We start from the raw sequence: 18270 nt of genomic DNA, 5'->3' as shown, positions 1-18270 counted from the left end.
CTTTATATAGATTTTCTGCCATAATATAACATACCATTATATTTGCATATGTATCAGTCTTTCCTGTTTCCTATTATAATTCAAACAATCTATCAGGGAATATTAAAATATTTAGCTAAATTACAACAATTATAAATCACAGGACATTATGATAAAATTATTATACGAACATTTATAATATTTTTTCTTTTGCTTATTAGTAGTTTACACAAATTTTTTTTGTGTAAAATTTTTTACAACCTCAAATTATATAAGATATACTAAGTACATAGATTTTCTTTCAACTGTATAAATCCAGTTACTAATGAACTTTTGTTAGGTTTTATATTCAAATCTTCCGTTGCTTCTGTAAGTACAACACCAGATATAAACGTACCAAGCGCAGTAATGAAAATTGCAAAAAATATTAACAGTCGATCTTTATTTAAATGTAGTTCTGAATCTTTCAAAAGTGTACTCTGAAATAGGCAAATACCTGGGAAGATAAACATAAAAGCTGCTGACAATGCGCCCAGAAAATTAATAACTGGTGAAATATCTGGTACTAGTACTGCAATTACTAAAGATAGTATATACCAGATCAATGTAATAAAAACTCTAGATTTAATAGAATTACTGTCCATTCCTAAAAGACTTAGAAGTGCATCACGACCACAATACAAGACAATTGGATATGTAGTAAAATTTTTGATTGCTATGAATATAATCCCTAAAGTGAGAATTATACTTTTGTCTGCATAGCCTTGAAGAATATCACTGGGCACTTTTCCAGCACCAAATGTCGCATATCCAAAAATACCAACCACTGTGTAAGCAGTAAAACAAATAATCATGCTTACTATAGCACATAATGTAAATTTTTTAAGATTGCGTTCTTTCATACAAGCATACATTGGTATTGCTGTCATATGACTCTGCGAATATAAAAATCATTTGTAAGAGTGAAGCAACGAGTTAAAACCACAACATTCTTAAAAATAGGATACCTGGTATGCGAAACAAATTATTGGAATTATTTGAAGTGCCTCATATTCATTGTCTGGCCATATTTTCATAGAATTAATGGGATACACAGTATTTGTAAAATATTTATAGACTATTAATGCTATTACATATAAAATAGTTATGCAACCAATAGAACTAGCATAGCTTAGAACATCCAATCCTTTAAAAAAGCATAAAGGCAGTATAAATAAACTACACGTCACAGTTGTGACAAATGTTCTGGACATATACCTAAAATATTAAACTAGTTAATAAAAAACAATAATATTAATACAAAAATATTCCAATATATACTTTCATTTACCATGTATAACAATAATCAAGTCCATAGTATGTTGCCAGAATTCTATCAAACTGGTCACCAATAATTATTAAAAATGTTAAGCAACATCCAAAACTATATATCACAATACAAAGTGCACATAGAAACAATGACTTTTGTCCATAAAAATTAGCAAACATATCTTGCATAGTGCAGGTATTTGTGATGTCACTGCAATTAGCTAGAATAACAAGTGTAGCAGTAATAAAGATGAGAGCAACAAGTTGCGCGTTAATAGAACTGACCAATCCTCCAGCTCTATCAAAGGCTTGTGGGAAATTTAAAAGACCAGCTCCTAAGGTGGCATTTACAATTAGAAAAATTGTACTTAATATGCTGGTTCCTGCAAATATTACAAACAATTAATAAAAAATATGCAATACATTTCATTTTCTTAAATGCTTAAATATAAAAACAAAATTTACTATCGAACATTATTTTGATATATACATAGTAGATAAATTAGAGTTATTAGAAAAAATCAATGACAGATGTTTTCATCTTAAAAATCAATGTCTTATTTATGTTTGGAGAAAAATTAGAAACTGTATTATAAAATAAAATAATAAACACAATACCTGATCGAGAATTTTCAGCATTAGGAATAGACGAAGGACTTGGTGCAGTGCATAATAACATATCATTGGTAATAAGTTGTTCTGTATCTCCTATTAAACAATTCATGATGATGTTTGCAGTCTGAATGAGGTATTCTTGATTAATAAACTATCCAAGTTTTATCTGGGATAATGCATTTCTTCAAGTAAAAAGAAAATTTATCATCAATATCTATGATTAGATAATTAGATCAAAGTTAGATCAAAGTTAGAAAATAAAATTATGTTCGTTACTTTAATGGTCCAATTAATAACATTGTTGTTTTAAGAAATATATTACAAGTACATACTTTGTTTCAATTATGATCTATTGATGAACTTTAAACCTTCCGACTTGGAATTACCGATTGAATCCGCATGATGTCGCCGTGTTAACTTTGATTAAACTTCCTACTAAATTTGAAAACTTGTTAGATGATAAATTATAGTACTTTGGACATTCTTTCTTATTTAAAGCCAATTGACATTTTAACATGTTTAAAAATAATAAAGTGTGTTATTTTATAATTGTAATAATATAATATGTTATTTTTAATATTTTATAATATTTTATAAGAAAATATTTATTTAAGATAACATGATGGGAACAAAATATCAAATTTTATAAAATTGAATGAATGGGTAAAATAATAAATAGAAAAATAAAATCTATTTATTTAGGTAAGTCATTTATTGTACACATTTTTATTATGCATATAGATGATTCATATTATTAAAAATCTTTAAATAAACATTGAATTTTATATATATATGTGAACACAAATAAATATTGCTAGATGTATATATGAATATTTATATGCAAAATTTACAAAACTTTATACAGTTTAATCATACATCTACATGATATAAGAAATAGTTTCGTAAAAAATAACAAATAATCTAAGTTTCAGGAACACTTGTATATATTCTTACTCCATGCATATCCTTAATCTCTTCTTTAAGGGCCTGTGGAAATAATTACAATAAAAAAAAAAGTCAATGGTGCAACAATATCTTTTCAATAATGTTTCTTACATCATTAATTAATCGATGCTGCTTAATAGTGTTCAATCCTTTGAATTCTGGTGCAATAACATTTATTTCGAACATTGCACCACATCCTCCTACAATAATAAAATGTAAACATTCCTTCAAGCTTTAAAAATATTTAAAAGATAAAAAGAATATCTTTAAAATTTTTAGAAGCAAGATATTTTTAAATCAAAAATATTAAATTAAAAATAAATAATATAGAATCTTAAATGAATGAAATTAACGTTTCTTTCATATTTCTATAAATATGTATATAATAATGTATATGTATATAAATACAAATCACTCTTAAGTAATTATTCCTTAATAATGATCAAGATAACTCTTTTTAAAAAGCATCTTTTTAAAAAGCATTCTATTACATATTCCATTACATTGTCACAATAAAAATATACCATAATTTACTTCTTTTTCACAATCATTTTACCTGAGACATCATTAACTTCTATAAGTTTAGCTTCAGGAAATTTGTTTCTTAGAATTGATATCATTTTTTGTTCAGCATTTCTACCAGCCAATACCCTGTTGGGTCCATTCCATACCCTCGATAGAAGCTGCAAAACTTTCATTTTATTCATCTTACGCATTCTTCAAGAGTTTTTTATTTCTCTCTTTTGAAGAGAAAGGAAATATGAAAATATGGATATTAGGAATTTCTTCAAACGTGAATAATAAGTATTTAACGAGCTGATTTTGGCATGTTAAGAGGGAATGGTAGCTATCATAAAGTTTCTTCAATTATAGAACAATTTGCTCGATAGTAAACGTACACTTATATGAGAAGTGTGTTTGTACCTACCGAAATATTACGAAAATTTGACATAAACACACGACCGAACATAGTTATTATAATAGATCAGGTTCGTTTAAACCTCGTTTGTTTCTCTGTTTATGATCCAATGAGTGACAACTTTTCGTTGAAAACAGTGAAATGAAATGGTAGTCAACTGAGAGTACATAAGCATCAATATTTCATTCGATCAGCTGATTCTTAACTATAAAGTTAAGATGGCGCCATCTACTTAATTCTAGAACATTATAAAAAAAGAAAAGCGCATTAAATAATATAAAAATACATACATATATTTTTTACTTTTACTCATACATGGCATACGTGAAATTTATTATACGTATTATATACGTGAAATACGTGAAAATTATTATCACAAATTCATTACATTTGGTGTTATTTCATTTAACAAAAGTTCATAAAATTTTATTAATGATAATATTCAGTAAATATGTACATAAAAAGCTTCAAATAGTGAACACTGAATTATGCAACAGCAAATCAAAAATATAAAATATAGTCAAAATTGATGAATGATTTTTCGATCGATAAATATTGATTTCATAAAAAATGAGGTTAATCTATTTATTACCGACTAACCCACCTTTCATAACAAAAATTACAAGCTATTTTTACCGAACGTTATATCACAACCGACATCATCATTTTCATCCACGCATCCAAATAAACAATCTTTCATTGGTATTGATACTTAAAGAAACATTATATCGCCTAATTTCTAAATGAAACTAGCAGATATATTAGAAGAAAATGTCATTTCTTTCAAATTCGTGATAGTTGCGATACATATGTTAAGTAAATAATCATATATGTAACAAGAGCCAATACATATTCGTGATGATGCAATCAACGAATGTGTGTGTATATGAAATCTTTCCTATGATTTCGTCATTTTTTTCAGCCAATTAGAAGAAAATTTGCGAAAGTGGATACACAACAGGTTACGTTGTTTCGCGGATTAGATCTAATGAATGATTTTCTGACTGCCGATAAATGCTTACGTAAACACATATATCGCAAATGGAAATCGAGTACACGCGCGTATGCGCACGCACCATAAACTTGGCAAAGGATGACGTAGATTAACACGGACTCGAGTGTAACCTTGATCCGTACATTGCAGCCTCTCCCTCCCTTTGCCCTGCGACCCCTGATCCATCTATTTCATCGAAGCTGAAGCGCTTCAGGAGCAACATACAACTTACGTACATACATACATGCAATAAACCGTAGACTTGAGAAGTATAGATCGCAGATGCCGTGTTGAGAAAATGGCCCTTGTGGGAAAAGAAATAGAGATAAATAACAAGGTCTCTCCTTCCTTTTCTATGTATTAAAAACGAATATCTATTAAAAAGAGAAAAAGAGACCACGTAATATATCTCTATCTCTTTTTTAACGAGAACCACACTCTTCATAAAGCATGGCGGTCTATATTTCATATGTCTATGCAACGAATCAATGATGTGTGTGTACGTGTTTCTTCCACCGAAATTCATGCTTAGCCCGAATCCGAGCAATACGTTGCGAAAAATTTACGAAGTGAAATCATTTCACCTTATAGACTTATATGCACATACACTTACACACGATTTTCTGGAGGGTGCAGGGGACACCGTGCAACAAGGAAGTGGTAAAGATATTATCGATTCGCTAGAGCTCACGAGTTAACGGTTTGTTTACACGAGCGTGGGGGAAAGTGCGCATGCGCGTCAGAACCAAAACAATAATAAGAGAGTAGAAGATTTGTGGCTAACGGACGAGCGGTCGCTCGCTTTAGCTCCAAAGAACGTTACCGTACTCTTTTTAATCTCTATTTACAAATTACTCAAAATTGTAAACTTTAGACCTTTTGTTATTCGAAAACGATTATTTGTTGGAGGTATTACAATCATCAGCGGATTTCTGGATTCCGAAACGTACACGCTGTGTGAGAGCCGGAGCCAGACTTGCGTCAAAACGTGTATTATTGTGCAACGTGTGCTTGAATCGAAATGTAACACGATCGAGAAAGAGACGATGTTGACGTTGAAATAACTCCAATCGAGTTAAGAAAGAGATAGACAAAGAAGAATATTTTCGTGTATATACGTTCAAAAGAATTTAAAACCACCGTGTGTGCATATCTGTGGCCGACTGCGCCAATATATGTGTCCGATGAGAATGTGTTCATTCAATTCTTCGAACTAAAGCACGAGCAAAACTTGATGATTCGTTCAACATTCGAGAAAAGGAAAGGCTTGCAGAGGAGGGGGTAGGATAGATGGTGCGTATTTACACAGTGAATCACGCGTTCCATGCGATTACGAGACGCGACTGCTAGTTTAGGCCAATGTTTACACGAACGTTTCTAAATATGTTCGTAAACATTAAGTGCACCTTTAACTGGGAAAGCTAGGCACGCTTAATCAATTCAGTTACCTATATCATTCAAAGACAGGTTTATTCTACTCTGACAAAAAAATTACAATATATTTAAGAAACAATTAAAATAAATAGAAAAAAAAGAGAAACGAAAACAGTAAGCTAGGAAAGGATTTTTCTTGTGTATTGATGTGTGCAATGTGAAGAACATTCTGCCTGCTTACAAAAGGAAAGGAAAAAAAGAGAGAAGGAGAAAGGGAAAGAAAGAGAGAGGACAATAACACGTTGGCCGAGAGCGCGGCTTTATTGTGGCCGCTGCTCGCCAGTATCGCAAACGTGGAGGTGTAAACACGGCATTCGTGCCATCGTCCTTTTGTTCTCGTAGCCGGTGAACGGGGGAAAGTAACCTACGCCATGCCGAGCGCCGAGGAAACAACTTACTTGATCGAGGTAGTGCCCAACACGACGCAGGACTTCCTCTCTCGCGACGTCGATCTTCTTGTTTCTCAAATCAAAGAGAACCTTCGACTATCCAGTTTGAAAGCTAAATCTAGCATCAGTCAGAAAAACCGACCATCACCATATCAAATACCTTCGAGGTCTTGGGCAGATCCCAGTAGCTGTGAGATGTGCGGCATGAAGAACACCGGTGGTCACGATCATCGTCATCACTTAGCTCATCATCATCACCATCACAAAAGGCCGACAACGAGAGACGACGACCCGTATGAGCTTTTACAAGAATTGCTCAGAGAAGGTGGTTTAATAAAAGAGGCTGTGAAGAGACTTCAAGCGAATCTCGTTGATCTGGATAATTCCGAGGAAGAGGAAGATCATGAACAATCGTCGACGGTTTATCGAAGAAAACCGTACTTCTACGATTCGGAGGACGAACAGTTACCACCGGTGTACAAACCACTTGAGCTGTGAAAATGAATTATAGTGCGGCCGGTATACGAGACCGGTATATGGAATTTAAAGAGATTTAAACAGATTTTTGTGGTGTCTAGACTACACAAAAGTGAAAAAAAGTTCGGTGTCCTTTATTAAAAGTCATTCTTGTTCCTTGGTGTATCTTTCCACGGTTATACATTTGGTATACCTCGTGCGTATATATATACTCTGTGTGTATATATTGTGTATGTGCATACATGAGTAAAAAAGGGTTATCAAGCGAGAACACATTCGCTCGTTAAGCGAAATATGTGTGTGACTTGTATTGAAAGAAAGTACAACGAGGTAAACATAATTAGCCAAGAACTTACAGCCTTACATGGCCGTGTTTGTAAATATGGTATGTTGTTATCCGAAGTAGTTTCACACGCACGGATCGTGTAAATTCGGCTAAGCTCGCCTGTATCGACGACTCACGAGGCTTACGTGGAAGACATGGCTGCCTCGATTCAGGCCCTCGGATTCGGTTTACATGACAACAAGGTTCACCGATCTTTTTCAAAACTGTCCCTCTTCGAATAAACGAAAAAAGATAAAAAGAAGAGTTCCTGAGTGCTGCTCTCGCGTCCAGGGTACTAGAAAGATGAGGTTCTGGAGGTAGTGATTGACAATTGAAATTTACCGAAATCGTTTGCAACCTATTTGTTCTCTTTTTTTATACAAAAATATTTATAATTTTCTGTTTGCTATGATAGTTTATTACTTTTTTTGTAATTATAGAAAGTAACCTGGTAGTTAATTTGAATTAGGTATTTAAAAATGGAAAGAAGTAGCAACTTAATATGCGATCTAATGTGAATCGGTTAGCATAATAATTCAGCATTCGATAATTTAATGCTTATTTAAGTTCATGTGTTACCTCCCTTATATATGTATATGTACAGTTATGATTATAGATTTTTTTAATGGCGTGAAATACGAGAAAGAGCACGCGTATGAACGAAAAGTATCCTATAGTATATAGGATATATTAGTTAAAGAATTTTGCTCGATTTGGTCGGGCTGTTATGGTCCAGTTACTACTAGAGGAGTTAACTAAATCATCTGAGAAATCAATCAACGAATTATAGAAACGCCTTTTTACGCGCGGAAGCATCGCAACTCGAAGGATAGTGATCTCATTTATTTTCTTCTTTTTTATTTTTTTCTGCACAACGAATGAGAGGTATTTGTTTAAGATAGAATCAACAATGTAGCGTTCGTTACTTGAGTTATATATATTATGTATATGTATACTTTCAAATTTAAGTTCTGTAATTGTACGCACACGAATTATCACCATTTTGTGCGTTTGAAAGTATTTAGCCGACTTGGTTGAAGAGAGATAGTAAACCGACTTTGTTGTAAAAGTATATACGCGAGTGCGTGAGTTTCTTACACGATTGATACATGGTAGGTTTACATTCGCTCTGCATATATTAAGTACATATATAGTTATTTATCACTATCGATCGTTAGCGACGTAACAAACGCTGTACGCGCGTGTAAATTTGTTGTATGCATATTGGATGCACATGCGTATTCGGTGTAACGGTAGAGCATAATTCAGTTCACGATTTCGGAACTGATATGAAGAAAAATCCGGTAGAAGGTGAATTTTGTAATATGTCACTCTACAAGAGCCGGACAAAATGAAAGCACGGTATCGCATATCGTGTCATGTCTACATATTGTACAAATGTTAACTAGTTCACAACTACAAATATTACGTTAGATCACAGTTCCGATGAACGCACGTGATCATATGTATGAGCGAATGAATGGGGAATTAGCGCGTTTCTTCCTGGTATGTATTTTGTGTGTGTATGTGCAACAATTTGAATTCGCATAGGTATGAGTGTGTAGATAATGAGAGATTTGTCTTTAAATTCACCGTTAAAGTGTAACTCAAGGAAGTTATATACCTCGTTGTGATTGCCGGATTTGTCATCCGGCGAACCTTAATTATAAATAAACAAGTAAAAGATTTCATCCTAGTCTTATTTTATATTTTCTTTTACCCAGTGAGTTGTATTTTAGGAAATTATTGTTTTCAGAATTTTTTATTAGTTACTATATTGATTTATGCCACGTATTAATATTAAAAATATTGTAATGTAGATTTTAACTCGTGCTGTAGTCATAAAAAAGTATCAGAGAAATTTTGTTACGAAAAGCTATCCAGTCACCTTGGTACATACATATATGGAAAACGTATTTCATGCGTGAAGGTATTATAGGGACATCATAATATCCTCGGTGATTAAACGGGATAATCTTTCAATAAAAAAATAACAGAATCTTTGAGATATTTGAACTTCTTATTTAATTATTTTCTATTCTTAAAGATTCCTAAGTACATATTTTTTCAAATTTGTATAATCTAATATAAAAAATGATATCGAAATTAATATAATAACTTTAATATACATCAGTAAAAAATTTTAATTTTCTATTTTTCCTTAAAAACACTCAAAACTTAATTTATAAATGATGGCATAGTGGTCAGATAATAATACCGATAAAGTATTTCAGTTACTTTTAAACAAGATTATGAGAATCAACTTATATTTACCGGTACTTGATATTTATTTACTCTACATACAGATAATGTTACGTAATGGAAATATTGTAGATAGCGAGGAGCAAAAGTAAAAAATTACAAAAGGGAATGATTCTTTAAATCTATGTTATTATATTCATTGATAGCATCGTAAAATACGGTTAATAAAGAATATTGAGTTGTTTTATAGATATGATAAAATTAAAGGGAAGAGCTGTACGACAAATAACTTTTGACGCTTTAAATAATGTACGTGGCTGGATTGAAACATTTGCGTCACCTCTTAGAAATAGATGATAACGGAAATTGGTATACGTAAATAACATATACACGATTATAAATAGTTATAGTTAAAATTATTCCTTTTGACATATATAAGTAATAATATGTACATACATATACATATGCACGCTCGTACGTTATCAGTGACGTTTTACGACATCCGTCTTTAATTAGAACTTCGAAACCAAGTAGCAGTTCATGAGCAAATCGTAATATTTCATCGATTCTCTTAAATCAGTTATAGATAAAAATTACACAACTAATAATCAAAATTTTAAGCAATGAAGATATATATTTTAAAGTAGTCAGTTGCAAATATGTATACATAGAATCATGTAATCGTACAATAAAATTATTTATTAAAAATCGAAGTTAATTAGATATATTATAATAAAAGAAAAAAATATGTAGATAGGAAATTATATGAAGCATGTTAGAAAAATTGGAAAAATTATTATAGGAAATCTGCAATTTATTGCTATTATAAGTTAGTACAATAATATTTTTCATTTTTCATAGATAAAAGATATATTTTTATACATTAATTTAGCTTATGTAAAACAGTGAGTTTTATACTCATATAAAAATCACCAAAGTTTATTAACAGTGATTCGTCTTAATTATCGATTAAAAATATAGGATGTTAAATAATCAAATTTCAAGGTTAAATTAAAGACATGTTAAGTCATATGTTTGATTTAAAATAATATAGAATGATAAATAATTTACATTAATTAAAACATAGTGAATTTGACTGCTCTTTTTATTTGATGTAGATTCATGTTGTTTTAAAAAAAAGTAAATTTAATACATGTATATATAACATATAGGTATGTAATGAGTAATGACTGGCAATGATAACAAAAGGCCAATCATTCCATGTCGTTACGCGGGAAGTTGCAAACATTATTGGTCGGTTGAAATTCATCACGTGATCCTTTAGACTGTTGCAGATAAAAGATAATAAAGTGGGTCGTGAATCGTACATTTGCGTGAAAAGTGATTTTACAAGTATCAATGGAATTTTCGTAACTTGAACATTGCATGAGTCATTGCTTACGTTATAAAGTCTATATTCAACTAAAGTCATAAGAAAACTATACTGTTCTGTCAACAAATCGGCAAATGAGAAAGTAATATGGCGGACACTACGCATTTGTATGTATAGACACAATTTATTGATTCTTATTATATCCCTGATATTAATTAGGAATCGATATACTGTTATTAAATATAAATATATAATTGTTATAATGATAGCAACAAATTATTTGTTCCTTGTATTCCAAATACTTCATTGTTTACTTTTTTCCCCTTGTGCATCATTTTTTGTCCAACCTGTTTCCTTATCGTACCTTATAATACCTTTACATAATGCTATCAATTATATTGCTTATTGCTTTATTAATTATACCATGACGACTGTCTTTTATTCCAGTAAATACGATAATGTTTGTAATGTTAAATTCTAATTTTTACAACAATATTTTGTCAAACTTTAAGGTTATGTTAAAGGTAATTTCCTTCTACGCATCTGCGAAGAAGGATACGAGGTATACCCATATATATAGAATGTTCAAATTCTATATCTAATGAAAACATTAATACTAATATTACATTTAATACATAATTGAAGTTATAGAATTATAAATTGTTATTTAATATAACAATTATATTTATATTAGTGTTTTAAATATTTGGACATATGCCCTTATAAAGTGTTATATATACTATATAGAATACTGAATACAGTCTATAACAAATATGTTTTAATCTCTAAAAATAAAAAAATAAAAAGATAAAGTGTTGATTGGTGATTACTTACTTATCATATGTTAAATACAATTTCCATTTAATAAAATGTTACTTATCATTGGTCTTATTCTACTAATTTTTGATTATGTAAAGCAGATAATTATCGATAATTATATACCGATTACCGATATTAATATCATTTTAAAACAGATTTTTGTATTAAGTCTTATAAAACTAGAATTTTATTACTTTGGAGTATTTTTCAAAACTTTAAATGTGTTTAATAAAAATTGAAAAATGTATACTTTTAAATATAGCAATTATAACTGGGCGAAGAAATTTGTATATCGGTTAAAAAATTTTGAAGTGATGTAATTATTTTGATTGTAAAAAAATTGTACGTATATTGAATAAATTTAACAGTAAATTATTCTCATTGAATTTTTTAGTTATTTCTTTCTCCTAAGAGCATATTTTCACTAATGAGGATAACGCTTATCTTGTTCATATGTAGTACTTTATAACTATATAATCTTATTGTTAATATTATTTTTTTATGATAAAGATATCGAATACTCGACCTATTTATTTTTTTGTGCTATTATTAAATTATCAATAGAAAATTATACATACCTACAAGAACTTTCAACGTTGTTACTAATTTTTTTCTTTAATTATTGTTCAAATATTTTACAAGGAACAATATAGCAAGATTATATTATATTGTAATATACAATATGTTTTTATTGGATGGAAAGGTTTATATAAATTAGAACTGAAATTATTTGCTATTAAATTGGAATTTAGATTGTTTGTTAATGTAATAATAAATAAAGCTTTTATTTTTTCGTATTTTTTATTACTTAATAAGTATAGAAATATCATTTTAGGAATGGACTAGAATCATGCTTTCAAAGGGGAAATCTTACTTTAAAAGTACCTATGTCCCTTTTCCAAAACAATCGGAAAAGATTAGTCGCACGCATTAACTCAAATACAAAAGTACCAACTACAGGCACTTTTATTATTCTCGAAGGAGGAGTCGAGATTCCGTTTAATGATACAGATATATGCTGGCCATTCAGACAGGTAAATAAATCGTTAATTATATAGTACAGTAATATAACATATCTTGTTTATGTAATTTTTTTGTTAGGAGTCATTTTTTCAATGGTGTTTCGCTGTTGAAGAGCCAGGATGTTATGGTGCCGTTGATTTAGCAACAGGAACGTCCATTTTATTTGTGCCACGATTACCGCCTGAATATGCAATTTGGGAAGGAAAATTACATAGTTTGGACGATTTTAAAAAACGATATGCAGTAGACGAAACTTATTATACCGACGAGATAGCTAAAGTTTTGAAATCAAAACAAGCAAATCTTCTTCTCACTTTAGTAATTTAGTATTTAAAATAAATATTTTAAAGGACTACATACACTTAGGGGCTATCTTATTTAAAAATAAATGTATTATCGTTCGGAAGTGAAATGTAACTAAATTCTTGTGAGAAGTCATTTGAAATTTAAATAGCAATTTTCGCTATAAAACAGTTAAGAAGAATATGAAAATTAAATTATTACTTCCGATACTGTTCTTGAAAATATATAGAGAAAAAATCACGAATAGTACAATTTCGAATAAAATTATTATTGATTCTACCTACGCGTATGTTTTCTTTTTAATAAATAGCTTATTTAATCTAGTTTTGCAAACGTATTTATTTCTCTTATTATACTTCTAGAATGGTCAAAATAGTGATAGTGGCTTGCAAGCAAAAGAGGCAACTTTTGATGGCATTAATCAGTGAGTACTAGTTTTCAATATTTTCTACTATAAATATTTTCTATTATAAATAATTTGTTTATTTACATTCTATCGTGTTATAGGTTCAAAGTTGACAATAAAATTTTATATCCTGAAATATGTGAATGGTAAGTGCTACAAAATTAATATTATATTACGGTCGGGTAAAAATACGTTAATTCGACCGAAAGAATTAAATAAATGGCTCCAAAGAAAAAATTTTTATTTTATAGTAGAATATAATAAAAGTAAAACATATAAAACATAAAAATTAATTACTATATATCAAATTGAAATTGGCGAAAGTTCGCACGATATATGGAAATTTAAAAAATTGCTATCGAAATTGAGCAATTGTCGATTTATTATATCGATATATATCGTTATAATTATTTTCTGTAAGTTTGTCACAAGTCTTTCACATGAAGCCTTTTAATAATGGCTCTATAACTCTAAAATCATTAAATTATAAGTATCATTGAAAACAGGTTCAAGATATAAATACTAGTCATTATATCTGTTTTAATTGAAAACAAACAATTTTATTGTATTCTGCAAGAGATATTTCATACTGCTTCATCTTTCATTTCATAATTAGAGAAGGTACATTAAATGAGACATGAAGGAATTATTGTTAAACCTAATCTTATTAGATGCTTGTATGCTTTATGCAGATGATACTAGCTGGTCATGTATGGACAAAATTTTTAATGCGTAGAAGCATGAAATTCTCTGCTTGGATCACTAAATTTATTATACGAAGCTATGAATCCAATTCTGGAAAATACGCTGGACAACAAAGTCTAACACAGACTAGCATTCTTGTAGAAGAGGGATTAGAAATACAGGAAGTGCCTTTAATTGTTAGAAAGATCAAAAATATTGAAACCATATGTAACAATAAAGATCAAAATAGCATTTCTATTATTGATAATTGTTACAAGGTTCCTGATATATCTAAGAAGAATGAGCCATTTACATTTAATGTTAAAAGTAATGCAAGTTCCAAAAGTAACACTAATGTGAAAAACAAAGCATTAAACCAAAGAATAGACATAGAAACAGATGAGGGAACTGCAATATTATTTTATTCAGATCTTGACTATTTCAAAGATTTGAACGTAGAAGAGGCATTGCAAGGATTACAACTGTTCAATGCAACTAATGATGCCTATCCTACGTTAGACAACAAGATCTCGCAAGAAATCAATTGTAGAGTAGCTTTAGAAGGATTAAGAAAAGTTATAGACTTAGAAAATAATTGGTTTAAACAGAAGTCTAATAAAATGCAAAGAAATAGGCAGTTTGATGTTGATAATACTACTAGAGATATGATAATGAAACAATTGATTAAATTAATTATTAATAGTAATGATGCTGAAATAATAGTTCAGGGGCTGATAGCCCTAAAAAAGGATAAAGTTAGTCCATCTAGAAATATATATAGAGATTTGATGTGTGATGAAGCTTTAAGTCGAGCAACAGATGGAGAGTTTTCACCTGCACAATTAGTAAATTTAATAAAGATTTTATCATCTTATAAAGATTCTAAGTACCGTAAATCAATAGATACCTTATGGGTTGGTATTTTGCTTCAAGAACAAGAGATTAATACATATACATTAGTAGCATTATTTAAAGTATTAAAGTATTTTAATCAAAGTAAAAATATGGTCAAACTTATTTTAGAGAGAAAACTTTCTGACTGTTGGTTAAAATTAACAGGCACACAAATTGCAGAAATACTAGATTCTTTTCATGATGATGTTTCTGCAATGAAATGTTTAATGAGTGCCAGTAAGTGGGCAAGTATAAGCATGAATGCATGTAGTGAAAATGATTTAATAAAATTTATACATAGTTTACATGTAAAAGATTACATTGATGATAGAATAGAAAGTACTTTACAAGGCTATTTGAAATCTAAAGCATCACAAATTGATGATTCAAAATTAATAGCTACAATTATGAATTATTGTAAGGATTTGCAAATCAGAAATGAAAGAATCCTGTCAGAATGTGGGGAATATTTTATGAAACATGCTATGAATATATCAACTTCTTCATTGTCTTCTATTCTTACACCATTTGGATTATTATATGTACATCCTCCCAATAGTACTGAATTTTGGAAAACTTTTGATGATGTGTTATCAGTAAAATTTCATGATTTGAAATTAGATGATGCTTTAGATATTCTTCTTTCTTGTACTTATTTAGAAAAATATCCTGTTAAATTTTTTGATAAGATATTTATTTCACAATTACTGCATAAAATTCATTTGAGAAATCATTCTGTATTCTCTAATCGCATAAAAAATAAGTTGAAATTACTAGATGCTACCATGTTTTTAGAGTCTAAGGAATATCCATCTTTACATTTTCCCCTAAGAAGAGTAGAGAAACCTTTATTTTTAGATGCTCGAATTAGAAGAGCAGTGAACATGATATATCAACCATTGGCATCTTTGGTAGGGGGAGAACAAAAATTGAGTAAAAATGTGATATTGAATAGACTACCACCTATAAATTTCTATATTCTTGATATTCTTATACATCCGCATATGGTATCCACGTCGGTATTTCATTTGAATTTAGATCAGGAAAAAAATGTGAATACTGCAGTTTTTATTTATTTACCAGAGTATTATTGTAGAAATACGCGACATTTAATAGGACCACAAATAATGAAAAAGAGACAGATTAAGAAATTAGGTTTTAAAGTTATGATGTTAGATTATGCAACAATACAGGAACTCTGGAATCAATCTAATAAATTGTTATCTTATTTGTTGAAAAGTTTACATTCTGCAGAAAATTCTGTATAACATATACTTAACAGAAATATAAAATATAAATTTCTCTATTTTTGATAGAAATTGTAAAAGTAGTCTAATGAAATATATTGTATAATGTGTAGAATAAAATCTTTCATAGCTGAAAACTGAATAATTTCTTATATAATTATTGACAATTATGTTATTATAAAATAAGATGTAAGTTTTATATGAAGACATATGTATATCTTTTCTTTATAGTCGAGTCATAAAATCTCCACAAGAAATTGAGGTACTGGAATATGTGATTAAAGTTAGCTCAGATGCTCACAAATCTATTATGCAAATGGTGAAACCAGGATTTGCAGAATTTCAAGCAGAAGCAGCTTTTATGCATTATGTATACTCCATAGGAGGTTGTAGGCATGTGTCTTATACTTGTATTTGTGGATCTGGACATAATGCATCTATATTACATTATGGACATGCTGGTGCTCCCAATAATAAAGTTATAAATAATGGTGATATGTGGTAAGTTTTGATCTCTGACATTTTAATTGAAATTTATTTTATTTACAAAAAATATTATTTTTGTCTATAAGCCTTTTTGACATGGGTGGAAACTACTGTGGATATGCAGCTGATATTACATGTAGTTTTCCAGTTAATGGAAAATTTACAGAAGACCAAAAAATGATCTATAATGCAGTGTTGGCTGCTCGTGATGCAGTGATGGATGCTGCAAAGCCTAACGTTCCGTGGACAGATATGCATCTTTTAGCAAATAAAACTATGTTAATTTCATTAAAAAGCGGTGGTTTATTAGTAGGTGATGTTGATGAAATGATGAAAGCAGGATTGCACGAAGTTTTTCAGCCTCATGGCCTTGGACATCTTATGGGATTAGATGTTCATGATGTTGGTGGATATCTTCCAGGACATCCTGAACGTTCATCAGCTCCAGGCTTAAGAAAATTGAGAACCAGTCGTGTTTTACTAGCTGGTATGGTTTTGACAATTGAGCCAGGTTGCTATTTCATTGATTGCGTAAGTAAAAAAACTATAATAGATTATAAGAATGTGACGAAAGTATTGAATATTAAAAATTTTTCGAATCTATAAAGATTCAATGATATTAACAAGATTTTATATATCAATCAATATAAAAAAAGATAGTTGATATATAGTTATTAGATGCAGCACTGAAAAATCCAAATCAATCAAAATTCATCGTTGCTGAAGAATTGAAAAGATTCCGTGGTTGGGGTGGAGTTAGGATCGAAGATGATGTTCTTATAACGGAAACAGGTGTAAGAAATTTAACGGATGTGCCACGCACGTAAGTTTCTTGCATATTTTGATATTTACATTACCTGATATTTAAATTATTCGTCTTACAATTATATTCATTATTTATTAATATTTATACGCACTTTATTTGTTAATATCTGCACGATTTTTGACGTCACTTGCAATTAAAATGTAAGTATAACTTACAATAACACACCGTTTAATTATAGCGTGGAAGAAATAGAAGAATGGATGGCCGCTAGAAAAGAATGAAGTTGATTGCATATGAGAAAACAATGAATACATGGTATAAAATGTGCGATTGTATAACGAAGAATTTCGTGCAAAGAAACACTATTTACATATTCTGTTCCTTATGATATAAGAACAATTGTGATACGTCATATAACGTCATAAAATATTTTTACACGCGTTTCTTATAGCGCATATATTGTAATATTTAGTATCAAACAGGTTTAAGTCATACCTTTATAAATTGTATATAAAAAGAAACAAATAAAACAATATTCTTTATTATACAGTGCAGTTCATCAATACTTTTATTCTTCCAAACGAAATTTTACTGCATCTTTTCTTTTATTAAACAAAATATATATTGCAAAATATTTACTTAATCTAGATTAGAAAATAATCTTTAAATATTAATAGAATATATGGAATTAAAAAAATATTAAATGCATTGAAAATGCAACT

General features: G+C 29.7%; 4 protein-coding genes across 12 annotated transcripts; 2 read left to right on the top strand and 2 right to left on the bottom strand.

Moving 5' to 3' along the window:
• Window positions 1-2: 2 nt before the first annotated feature.
• LOC139987727 (sodium-coupled neutral amino acid transporter 7) lies at window positions 3-2266 on the bottom strand. Of its 2 annotated transcripts, none has more exons than XM_072004321.1 (5): window positions 2235-2266; window positions 1906-2084; window positions 1310-1670; window positions 987-1236; window positions 3-914 (listed from the first exon to the last, which is right to left on the bottom strand). In XM_072004321.1, exons 2-5 carry the CDS (start codon window positions 2009-2011, stop codon window positions 261-263), a joined length of 1371 nt encoding a protein of 456 aa, XP_071860422.1. In that variant the 5' UTR covers window positions 2012-2084; window positions 2235-2266; the 3' UTR covers window positions 3-260. The 2 variants fall into 2 exon arrangements, with proteins under 2 accessions (XP_071860422.1, XP_071860421.1); XM_072004320.1 differs by having other exon boundaries at window positions 2179-2265.
• Window positions 2267-2591: 325 nt separating this feature from the next.
• On the bottom strand, window positions 2592-5750 carry LOC139987740 (bolA-like protein 3). Of its 5 annotated transcripts, none has more exons than XM_072004343.1 (5): window positions 5609-5750; window positions 3776-4004; window positions 3404-3530; window positions 2959-3047; window positions 2592-2889 (listed from the first exon to the last, which is right to left on the bottom strand). In XM_072004343.1, the coding sequence occupies exons 2-5, from the start codon at window positions 3815-3817 to the stop codon at window positions 2824-2826; spliced, it is 324 nt and encodes a 107-aa protein (XP_071860444.1). In that variant the 5' UTR covers window positions 3818-4004; window positions 5609-5750; the 3' UTR covers window positions 2592-2823. The 5 variants fall into 5 exon arrangements, with proteins under 5 accessions (XP_071860444.1, XP_071860441.1, XP_071860443.1 ...); XM_072004340.1 differs by lacking the exon at window positions 5609-5750 and adding an exon at window positions 5374-5505; XM_072004342.1 differs by lacking the exon at window positions 5609-5750 and adding an exon at window positions 4789-4930.
• Window positions 5751-6276: 526 nt separating this feature from the next.
• Window positions 6277-9076, top strand: LOC139987737 (uncharacterized). The gene has a single exon (XM_072004336.1). It carries the CDS (start codon window positions 6566-6568, stop codon window positions 7079-7081), a length of 516 nt encoding a protein of 171 aa, XP_071860437.1. The 5' UTR covers window positions 6277-6565; the 3' UTR covers window positions 7082-9076.
• A 1734-nt stretch (window positions 9077-10810) lies between these two features.
• Window positions 10811-18093, top strand: LOC139987723 (xaa-Pro dipeptidase-like). 4 transcript variants are annotated; one of them, XM_072004315.1, is made up of 9 exons: window positions 10811-11087; window positions 12575-12773; window positions 12841-13080; window positions 13428-13489; window positions 13573-13617; window positions 16528-16797; window positions 16869-17313; window positions 17454-17605; window positions 17787-18093. In XM_072004315.1, the coding sequence occupies exons 1-9, from the start codon at window positions 11068-11070 to the stop codon at window positions 17827-17829; spliced, it is 1476 nt and encodes a 491-aa protein (XP_071860416.1). In that variant the 5' UTR covers window positions 10811-11067; the 3' UTR covers window positions 17830-18093. The 4 variants fall into 4 exon arrangements, with proteins under 4 accessions (XP_071860416.1, XP_071860414.1, XP_071860415.1 ...); XM_072004313.1 differs by lacking the exons at window positions 10811-11087; window positions 12575-12773; window positions 16528-16797; ... (1 more) ...; window positions 17454-17605; window positions 17787-18093 and adding an exon at window positions 14164-16433 and having other exon boundaries at window positions 13048-13080; XM_072004314.1 differs by lacking the exons at window positions 10811-11087; window positions 12575-12773; window positions 12841-13080; ... (4 more) ...; window positions 17454-17605; window positions 17787-18093 and adding exons at window positions 13626-13887; window positions 14164-16433.
• Window positions 18094-18270: the final 177 nt, after the last annotated feature.

This window comes from Bombus fervidus, chromosome 5 (assembly GCF_041682495.2).
Source record: "Bombus fervidus isolate BK054 chromosome 5, iyBomFerv1, whole genome shotgun sequence".
In the NCBI taxonomy this organism is placed as follows: domain Eukaryota; kingdom Metazoa; phylum Arthropoda; class Insecta; order Hymenoptera; family Apidae; genus Bombus; species Bombus fervidus.
Note: the sequence above shows the minus strand (reverse complement) of the source record. Positions and strands in the feature narration are given on the sequence as shown.